Source organism: Mus musculus, chromosome 16 (genome assembly GCF_000001635.26).
Source record: "Mus musculus strain C57BL/6J chromosome 16, GRCm38.p6 C57BL/6J".
Classification (NCBI taxonomy): Eukaryota; Metazoa; Chordata; class Mammalia; order Rodentia; family Muridae; genus Mus; species Mus musculus.
This window is the reverse complement of record NC_000082.6, coordinates 23,884,307-23,894,611: the sequence shown is the minus strand read 5'-3', so window position 1 is coordinate 23,894,611 and position 10,305 is coordinate 23,884,307. Positions and strand designations below refer to the sequence as shown.

The following is a 10,305-nucleotide window of genomic DNA, read 5'->3' as shown; positions in this document are numbered from 1 at the left end:
GATAATGGGTTAAACTTCTGAATCTGTAAGCCAGCCCCAGTTAAATGTTTGCCTTTATAAGAGTTGCCTTGGCCATGATGTCTCTTCACAGCAATAGAAAGCCTAACTGAGATACTTGTGAAATGTGAAAGCATTTTAGAGGAACAGAAATACTGCTTAACATGTGTGCATATGGGCACCAACACATTGCTAATAATCATCAAATAACTAAAGAAACATGCATATCAACTACAATCCCTGTTTCTGCAACTGCACATGTGTCCTTAGCTGGTATTTATGACTACCTTCCTCTACCAAACACTCTGTATTTTCTTCACTTTCAGACAGTACCTCAGCAGGTTTTGGTTCTTTTTCTGGAGGGGTGACCCATTCATTCCTGAAAGGTCCTTTCTCATCCTTCCTAGATTGGGTTGTCATAGTTTCCCATTGACTTTAATCAAACGACATGGTAACAAGAGACTCTGTTGGGAAACCCTGCATTACCAGACTGCCCTGAGCTCAGTGCAAAATGGCAGACTCCCTTTGTCAGGGGTTCTTCTTCTTTTATACCTGGTGGTATCCTGGACCCCACATCAACTACCTGAGCTTCCTGGAAAGCCTCTCCATACTAATGAGGTGTCTCAATGTCTTAGCCTTCAGCCAATGACCTTCGCCCACTCTGGATAGTCTCACTCCTTCTCCAAAAATATATAGCCATTGTTTCACCCCAAATAAAGAATATGCTTATAAGCCCTCTTTGAATAAAGAAATATGCACAAACTAAGATCATCTTAGAGAGCCACTTTATTGAAGATCATTTGAAAAGGCCTTCACCTAAAAGAGCTGTAACACTAAAATGCTCAGCGACAGTCCATACTCCTTTCCCCTCCCCCCAGCCAGTCCTGGATCCTGCTCATTCTGGACCAATGACCTCTTCTCTCCCAGTCTCTATCCATCACTCCTTCAAATACTATTCCTTCTGTAGGCTGTTATTACATCTGTAGGCTGTTGGCTTAAGGACATAAGAAGCCCACAGTGGCCAGGAATGAGTTTAGAGCATCTGCTTCAATGGAATTTTTGCTGTGTCTCCAGGCAGAAGCTCTGACCCCTCAGAAAACCAACCCCTTTAGGCCATCAGAACTTGAGGTTTTGGTTACTGCAAGCAAAAACTTTTGTAGCTCACTAGCAGTGATAGTGAGTGAAACCAAACCTCACTTCCACACCCTTGATGGTGTGACTTGTGAATCCTACCTATGGGATAAGTATGAAGCATTCTCCTTTGGCCATATTATTCCCTACATCAGGACCAGAGAAAAGCTCTTATGCTCTCAGGACCTCAGTCTCCTTCATTACATGTGCAATGTACTCTGAAATGTTAGTAGCTTACAGAGACTTTACAATAGGCCAGGTGATTGCTCGTGACCACCACCACAATCCACCCTCCCTCTCAGCCTTGAGACTTGAGACAGAGGCCCCTGTGGTTATTTGAAAGTGTTCAGACTAGAGCATTTGAGGCAATTTAATGCTAAACCATTCTTTGTGCTAAATTTGTTGTGGGGTATGGAAAAATTTGCACTGCCTCTTCATTTAAGTGAATCTTAGATCATAACAACCCAAGGATTATAAAAGCAAAGCAAATCCCAGGCGTCATCTCATCTACAGCCTCAGCACTTCAGGGGGAATGCGGGAGAATCAGCTCTTGCTCTGCTGTTCCCGAGTAGGTGCTCAAACTGCTTGAGCATCTCCAGCAGGAAGCAGCTGAGGAGAGGCAAGGCAGGAATGGGGAGAAGAGAGAGGAGCTCAGCCTAGAGGCAGAGCAAGCGCTGGTCATTGGCAGGCAAGGTGAGAAAGGAGGGGAAGTGTGAAGAAGCCAAGAAACAGCCAGATCAAACCAGAGGGAGGTCAGGAAGGAGCTGAGATGTAAGATTAAAACCAGAAATGAAGCTATGCATGGAGGGAGATGGTAGACAAGGATGGAGTGAGAAATACCTGACATAGAATGTTAGAGGAGTATAAGAGAAAGAGAGATGATTAGAGGTAGAGAGAATGGGTAAGATTGGACAAGGGCAGGCACAGAGCTCTGGGAAGGGAGGGAAGCAGAAAAGCAAGATGCCCACGCACTGCTTGTGTTTCTCCTTTGGTTTTCATTTTTCTATTTTGTGTGTCTGCCAAGGGCCAGGTTCCCCAGTAGGAGAGATAGGAGGTCCCTTGAAGATGCCACAGGACAGGTGACCGATGTGGCCTCTGAGACCCCAGCCTGAAGCCTGCAAAGATCTGAGTATGCACAGGGACAAGACTTATTTTTCTGGGTTTGGGTTCCATAGCTCTAGATTCACCGCTCTTACTGACTTTTCCAACACAGGAGCCAGTTTCAGTTTAATGCGTTGTTCTGTGCTCCCCCTGCCTGGAAGCTTTGGCACTTCTTACCCTCTCTGCCTTGGCTTACAGATACAAAAGGAAATGTTATCTCAAGCTGTTTCAAGATACTGACTAACCCCTCTTACCTGTCCACTTCGTTTTTTAGGTGCAAGTGTTGAGAATGGTGTCAGAATGCACCTAATTCATAGTGCGTGGTAGACATCAGCATTGTGCAAACCCTCTGCGTCACCTGACTTCTGAAGCTGTGCATTTAAAAAAACCTCTACTGTTGGCTTCTCTGACTACCCTAAGATGTTAGTCCTTGAATTGCCTGTGGAGATTACCTGTTCTATGCCAGGAATGGAGCTGGCATTTCCTTAATGAGCAGTTACTTTGAAAGCGGCAGCCTTAGCTGGCAACCAGATGCAAACACTCAATTTGATGAACTAATAGACTTCCTTAAACTCCCTCTGCAGTAGAAGAGAGGCCTAGACAGTCTGTTGATTCGTTACTCACATAGATATACAATGGCTACACACTGCCTTAATGTGTGCCCATCCTGGAGATTCCTAACCTAGCCGCTCAGGAATCTGTCAGAACACACACAGCAGTGCACAAGAACCCTGGCCTTAGAGTCTAGATGCCTCTGCTCTTCCAACTGTACAGAGAAATGATCTGCCAGTCCCTTAAGCTTTCTTGGTTCAAGTTCTGAGGCTTGTTAGATGATTTCTGAGACTGATTCCCAGGGCTGTTTCCAGGTGCCAAATGTAGGCTTTCTTTCTCCCCCTCCCTCCTGTGTGTGTGTGTGTGTGTCTGTCTGTCTGTCTATCTGTCTCTCCAGTGGTTTTCTTTTGTTAAAATATAAAGATAGGCCGCTTGGACAAAGTGAGGTTCCTTTACAGCTCAATTTCATCCCTTTTTTCCTACAAGGCTTTAAGAGATGGAGGGAGAGAATATAGTTCAGTCCTCTTAATTGCAAATTCATTCTGAGATTGTTTCCTAGACAGATCGCTCTAAGTCTCACTCGCCATACAAAAAGTTAAAGGTGAATGCAAGTCCAGTAATCTGGGTACATTGACAGGTACCCAACTGAGTGTGATGATGTATTGCTAACCAAGGACTGAGTGATCTCTGTGTAATTAAGTGTGCTCCTATGTGGCTGAAATATGGGAGCGGCATGTCAGCACTGAGTGAAGGTAAGATTGTTTGGTCTCTGTGGCATGGAGAATTTCATGTGCCTGCGTGGGTGCAGGCTTTCTTTTTCTTTTTTTTAAAAAAATAAACCACTTTAGATCGTGTCGCCTCCCCTCACTTCTGTGATTGATTTTGCGAGGCTAATGGTGCGTAAAAGCACTGGTGAGATCTGGGGGCGCCTCCTTGGCTGACGTCAGAGAGAGAGTTTAAAAAGGGGAGACCGTGGAGAGCTCCATAGCGGCTGAAGGAGACGCTACCGAAGCCGTCGCTGCTGCCTGAGGACCTGCGACTAGACTGACCCACCGCGCTCCAGCTTGGCTGCCTGAGGCAAGGAAGATGCTGTCCTGCCGTCTCCAGTGCGCCCTGGCTGCGCTCTGCATCGTCCTGGCTTTGGGCGGTGTCACCGGCGCGCCCTCGGACCCCAGACTCCGTCAGTTTCTGCAGAAGTCTCTGGCGGCTGCCACCGGGAAACAGGTAAGGACTGTCCCCCTTACGAATCCCCCAGCCTTCCTGCTGCAGCCCCTGCGACAGGTGTTTAGCGGGCGCTTCTCAGAGTCGCTCAGCCCCTAAGCTCCCAGGGAAACTTTTGAAGTTAGGGTCCCCTCTTACTCTTTTCAGAATTGATCAGCGCAGGTGGTCACCTTGCAGGTAAGTTCCTCCCTGGCTTTCAAGAAAATTCAGAAAGCAGGTAGGAGAGACTGGGCTCTATCCCTGGTGCTGGCAAGAGGGTTGCTGACCCCGGTGCTGAAACGCAATGTTTGTTCACAAAACGATTCTGGGGCAAGAGGCTCTTCAGTTTATGGGAAGGTTTGCTTTTACCTTTCAAAAAATCTGGCAAGAACTCAGCTCCACTTCATATCTCATCACAGGAAAATGGAGCTGCGCAAACTATTGGCATTCTATGTAGTTATAAACGACTTCTTAATCATCTGTGATTTCTCTGTGTTTTAAGGCAGAGCACTTTCTGAAAGACTTGCGTTTGGGGAAGCTTTTTTTCTCCTGCATAATCTAATGAATACATACAGCAATCACCCATATGATTGTGAAAACTGGGTTTTGAGTGATTAAATCTTACTTTCAAACCACATTTTCCCCCCTCTCCCATTCCTCCCTTTTGTTCTTCTCACTGCCCTATCCAGGAACTGGCCAAGTACTTCTTGGCAGAGCTGCTGTCCGAGCCCAACCAGACAGAGAATGATGCCCTGGAGCCCGAGGATTTGCCCCAGGCAGCTGAGCAGGACGAGATGAGGCTGGAGCTGCAGAGGTCTGCCAACTCGAACCCAGCAATGGCACCCCGGGAACGCAAAGCTGGCTGCAAGAACTTCTTCTGGAAGACATTCACATCCTGTTAGCTTTAATATTGTTGTCCTAGCCAGACCTCTGATCCCTCTCCCCCAAACCCCATATCTCTTCCTTAACTCCTGGCCCCCGATGCTCAACTTGACCCTGCATTAGAAATTGAAGACTGTAAATACAAAATAAAATTATGGTGAGATTATGAAGAGCAAGCGTTTGACTTCTTATTGAGTAAATTGTTTTGTTCAGAAATACATGATGAGCATGGGTTGTGGTTTCCGTAAACATATTTTAGGTGTACATACCCACATACACAAAGGTGTATTGAAAATTCCCTGCGGTAATAAAAGTTAGACTTTAAAAATGACTGTTCCTTTAAAACTTGAATAACTTTGAATGTCTATAAATTGAACCATGTATCCGAATGATGGCTATTGGGAACAGCTGCCATAAACATCCTTTGCATGTTAAAGACATTTGGGAATAGCTGTAGGATTACCAAAATGTGTTTTAGAATTTATGGGCAGTCAGGCTGAAGCGCTTAACACTGTACTATGCTGATTCACAAAACATAAAACATATTTAAAATGGAAAGAAAATAATCAAAAAAGTGGGAAAGAACTTGGTTTAAAGAGGTGAAACAAACTTTCAGCTTTTAAATTTTGTTTTGGTTTGGTTTTTTGTTTGTTTGTGAACATTTACCTCTAGAAACACCATTGGTTTTATATCTTCTTTGATGATTTCCTCTGTATCTTGGAAAAGACAAAAAGGCTGCCTCCATTGTAAAAGCACACTCCTTGTTTTCATAGGGGAGGTTATCCCCTTTGTTATAAAATTGAAGCATAGAAATTCTGGGTCACAAGAAACATGTGTGGGGGTCTCTGCCAGATGCTTCAGTGCACTGGAGGTATCGATGCCTGAAACCCTTCCCACAGAATCACTGGAGGAGACATCTCAAGCCTTTTAGGTTTTAGCAACATAGGAGTCAGGTAAAAAAGCAAAATCCCAACAATAAATGATCAATACATTACATCTATAATTATCATTAAACAGCATATTAAACGGGACTGATCAAGATGAAGATTAAGATATTGCTAACTTAACTCATAGAGCACTGGAATAGACATCTCTAGGGAACATGTGTTTTATCTCTCAGTGGTTGGTATAACAAACCAAATAAAAATTGAGTATAAAAAGAATAGTAAAAATTTACTAAAGGAACAAATAAAGACCAAAGAAGAACTTCACGTTTTTTAGGAAATATTTGTGCCTAATAAAGCACATTTTAAATAAGAATGTGGTTTTGTGGATGCTAATTCCTGAGAAGCTGATGAAAAAGATGGGAGAGTACCCATCCGTCTGTTGTATTAATCTCTATGGAAACAAATACACTTGGGAGGTTGGGGTCGTCTTCCGTGGCGGGTATTCAGGGGTCATCAGTGCGTGTCCATTTAAAAGAATACATCTATGCTGACTGCCTTTTACACCTTGGCTGCCAGTAAACTGTAGAAAGATGAGATCGCTTTATTATGTAAAAGAACGCAGGGGCACTGTTTTCTGGTTAGCAAATGAACTGTATGAGCGAGAGAGGAGACTTCATGTTTTCAGTATCATCATTCATTGTCAGTTCCTAACAGCAGCCTGGGAATTGGCAAGAATTACACAGATGTGTGCCTGTACACAAACAGGCTCCTGAATGTTTCAATGCCATAAGGCTCTTGAACATCAGTGCCTGTCTTTCAGCCCCAGCTCTATAAGGAGATGGTGTTGTAAATAAAGGAGACTCACATCCCTTCTGGCTTTCCCTGATGTTTTATACCCTGATAGTGACAGAGGCACCTGGTGAGTCCTTAGATTGACACATCCGTGTGAAAATCCATTAATGAAACCATTGCTTTCAATGCTAACCTAGAAGTTAGTGAGAAAGAAAAGTACGTAAAGAAGATTATCATCCTGTTTCACTTTATTTAAACATATTGAGGCCTTTTACTTTTCAAGCTCTTCTTCTGGAAGATCACCCCAGTCTTTTGGTTGCTTATCATCTAGCCACAAAACACAAAACAAAATAAAATGCCCTCTCAGATACCCCCTTCCTCCCTCTCTCAATCCTCAGCACTCCTGAAGGACCTGCAGTACCTTTCAGAGAGTGAGTGTGGGCAAACATTGTTATTTTCTGAATCTTAGCTTCCCCATCGGAAGAACACGCATGCCAACGAACCCCCACGCTCCCCCCCCCCCCCAGCATGCTGAGGCTCTGCTTTACCAAGCCTTTAATGTTCTTAGGATCAGATGAGCCCCAGCTACTGTTAATGCTAGCGTTAAAATTGTATTGCCATGTGATGTATTTTCTAGCCGTGGCTAAGACAAGGGTCTTTGTTTTTCCCTGTTTCCATGATCCAGACCCGAGGCGGCCTTTAAAGCCCATTTTATATGCTTCTTGCCTCATAAATTTCTTGCTCTGTGCTGTCAATCGAAAAGCGCCTTCTCTGATTGCTTAATGCATCTCTGCCATGCTGCTGACATAGTTTCTTCTACTGTTTTCTACAGTTTTATGTGTGTGGAGGAGAGTTGCCATTCACAGATGAACTTCTTTTTGGGCAAGCATATGTTCAAGCAATGTCTCGTACAGGGTTGCTTCTTAAAATGCATTTTATTTTGAATGGGGTGTGTGTGTTTGTGTGTGTGTCTGTGTGTGTCTCTGTGTGTGTCTGTGTGTGCATTTTTGCTGAGGCCTGCAGAGGCCAAAAGTGTTGGATATGCCTGCAGCTGTAGTTACAGGTAGTTGTGAGTCATCCATTGTGGGGGTTGAGAATCTAACTTGGGTCCTCAGCAATAACAGCCCGTACTGTTAACCCTGGACAGTCCTCTCTCTCATCCCTCTCATTGTGTATGAAGCATAGTAGTTTGTTAATGTTCATTGAAAGAAGTATATGATCTATGAACTTCACTGTTAAGCGAAACTAATTTCTATTTACTAGTTGATAAAATTCTTCAGTATTTGATTTGACATGGGAAGATGATATTAGTGTTCACTATATGGTGAGAGACCAGAAAGGCCCAGTATGTTAGCATGAGTTTAATAACCACTGAAGCATTGAACGTTGTGAACCTATCCATTCTAGCTTTCTTCATCTCATTTCATCAAGCCCTTGACCGGGTCTAATTTACTGCCCTCCAATCATGGGCTCACAGTCACAGAAAACAAGAAACATTAACCCCTTTGTGAGGTTTGTTTATTCTGCAATACTGAATATCTGTTCTTGATACAAATACAGGTTAATTTTTTCCTTCTATTTATTAAAGAAGAACAAACAAGGTCTTTAGCCCTCAGTACTAAGCTGTATCACCAACTCTTGTGTGTGTGTGTGTCTGTGTGTGTGTGTTTTGTTGGGTGGGGTAGCTACAGTTTGATTAGCCAAAGACTGCTTTAACTGCTGGAGTTATAGGTGTGTGCCGCTGTGTCCACTCTCCTTTCTCGTTTATGTTCCAATGTACAAAACAAAAAAAAAAAAAAAAAAAAAAACAGTTACTGAGCGAAGCTCCACACCCAGTAATTTCCTGGGTACTAGAAGACACATGCTGTCAGAGACATTTCAGGAAGAGAGGAACCCATGCTAGGCAGCGAGACAAGGTGAGACCACACACAAAAGTCTGTTTGAACTTGTTTGATACCTGGCAAATAAAATATAAAATACATATCAAACAGCTACCACTTCAAGTTTCTTGGTTGTAGCTCTAATTGTTCTCAGTGCACACACAAGTCTTTGTTGCCTTGACATAATACATACCTTGTCATTCTGAATGCCCAGTATGAAGGGGGCTGTAAAATCATCTCGCTCGCCTCACTTATTTTACTGAAATTGGATGGAAATGGTTCTAACTGCCTAATAACACAGTAACTTAATGCAGAGTTTGGGAAAAATCCTATGTTATCCCTGTTATCCCCCAGGGTAGCTCTCATTACTCTGTTACCATTGCCTTCAAAGGAGTCTGACCTTTTCCATAATTGGTGGGTTTTACTGCTCTGGTGTAAATACTTTGACTCTGCAGGTTCCATAATTTCTACCAGACAAACAGTCTGTTTCTCGGAGGGGAGAAGACAGTGGTATAAAGCTGAGAAACATTAGCAAGAAATGATGAAGGTACTGATTGAGGGGAAAGGAACTTTAAGCATGACAGCATTAGCCCTACGATGCAAAGGGCGATTCCGACTTGGAGTAGAAGGGGCTTGCCCCAGAAGGCATGGATTTTCACAATGATCTGGCATGCTTTTCTAAGAGATCTTCCCAGAAGTCTTGTTCCCTGTCTTTACAAACGAGGGAACACACACCTCCCAACCCTCCCCAGCTCTTTACTAAGCGAGAGTGAATGCTTTAGTTCTGGTTGTTTGGTTTTTCATTAAAGAGCGTCTGAAAACTTAGCAGCAGTGCTTGTGTAATAAGCTTTCAGAGAACTGCGTACAGTGGCTGAGACACATTCGTCAGGGATGACCAAATGCTGCGCTGGATGCTTTTGCCGAGAGCTAGGAAAGCAGAGGGCATCGGAAACGCGTTTCTCTAGGCTGCTTTTCTGACTAGGTTTAAACAATGGTTTACAAGCCTTAATGATTTTATTCCAGATGGAATGAATGAGATGTAGGGTACTGATGTGGTATGCATTTCCATAACATACGGTAACGTGTGGCATGCTGCTATTCTTCTTCTGTACATGAGGAAAATGAATCACAGACTCAGTAGCTCATTTAAGAGACAGAGCTGGAACCAGAGTGTCTAATTTTTAATCCAATTCTCTTCCCACTATTTCTTAGGGGAAGGGGTGGAGTTAAAGGGAAAACTGTAACTTGTCAAGTGAATTAAAAACAGCTTGGCTTTCGACCATCCTGACTTAGTTCTCAGCACAGTACAAATGAGATTATTTCTCCATTATTGCTGGAGGAACAGGGGACTTGAGCTCTGGGACTGGGGTTTGATTTTCTGAATTTGCTAGGAGCGCTATTTCTAAGAAATTATTTGTAACTTTTCTTTTTCACGTGCTAAACATTACATCTCTTGCTTTGCTAAATGAATGAATGAAAACAAGCCAGCAGCGTCACGGACCCCAGGGCTTAAGCGCTTCCTTTCCCTCACACCAGGCTCTACCGAAGGCTAGGCTTGACACAGTTACAAATGGACGGGTTGCAGTCCTAAGTGTACGGACCATGCCAGCCACTCCCCTTATGGCTGGGTAGTAGCCATGTACTATCATTTGTCCCTCAGTGGTTGATGACTTAGGAGCTTGTCCATTTATGTCACAGTAGTAACCGTGAATCTTTAAAAGATACAGTTTTAGTAGAGAGGATTGGGCCATTGGAGGCCCCAGGCTGGAGGAGGCAAATGCTGATTTTTGTAAAGTGGGTTGGGTCTCTGAGGAATGATTCTTTCTCACAAGCATGAATTGTTGCAAAGAGCATGCTTGGTGTTTCCCTGAGGCTTCCTTCTC

The 10,305-nt window shown here is 43.6% G+C and overlaps 1 protein-coding gene across 2 annotated transcripts; it reads left to right on the top strand.

Annotated features, from left to right (window-relative positions):
* The first annotated feature begins 3,269 nt into the window (after positions 1–3,269).
* Sst (somatostatin) lies at positions 3,270–5,039 on the top strand. Of its 2 annotated transcripts, XM_030249009.1 has the most exons (3): positions 3,270–3,533; positions 3,671–4,005; positions 4,671–5,039. In XM_030249009.1, exons 2-3 carry the CDS (start codon positions 3,868–3,870, stop codon positions 4,881–4,883), a joined length of 351 nt encoding a protein of 116 aa, XP_030104869.1. In that variant the 5' UTR covers positions 3,270–3,533; positions 3,671–3,867; the 3' UTR covers positions 4,884–5,039. The 2 variants fall into 2 exon arrangements, with proteins under 2 accessions (XP_030104869.1, NP_033241.1); NM_009215.1 differs by lacking the exon at positions 3,270–3,533 and having other exon boundaries at positions 3,768–4,005; positions 4,671–5,031.
* Positions 5,040–10,305: the final 5,266 nt, after the last annotated feature.

Excerpts from the sequence above, each read along its gene's own strand:
- Sst (XM_030249009.1), top strand. The coding sequence starts at position 3,868 with ATGCTGTCCTGCCGTCTCCAGTGCGCCCTGGCTGCGCTCTGCATCGTC. Across the intron at positions 4,006-4,670 it reads CGGCTGCCACCGGGAAACAG|GAACTGGCCAAGTACTTCTT; the intron begins GTAAGGACTGTC and ends TGCCCTATCCAG.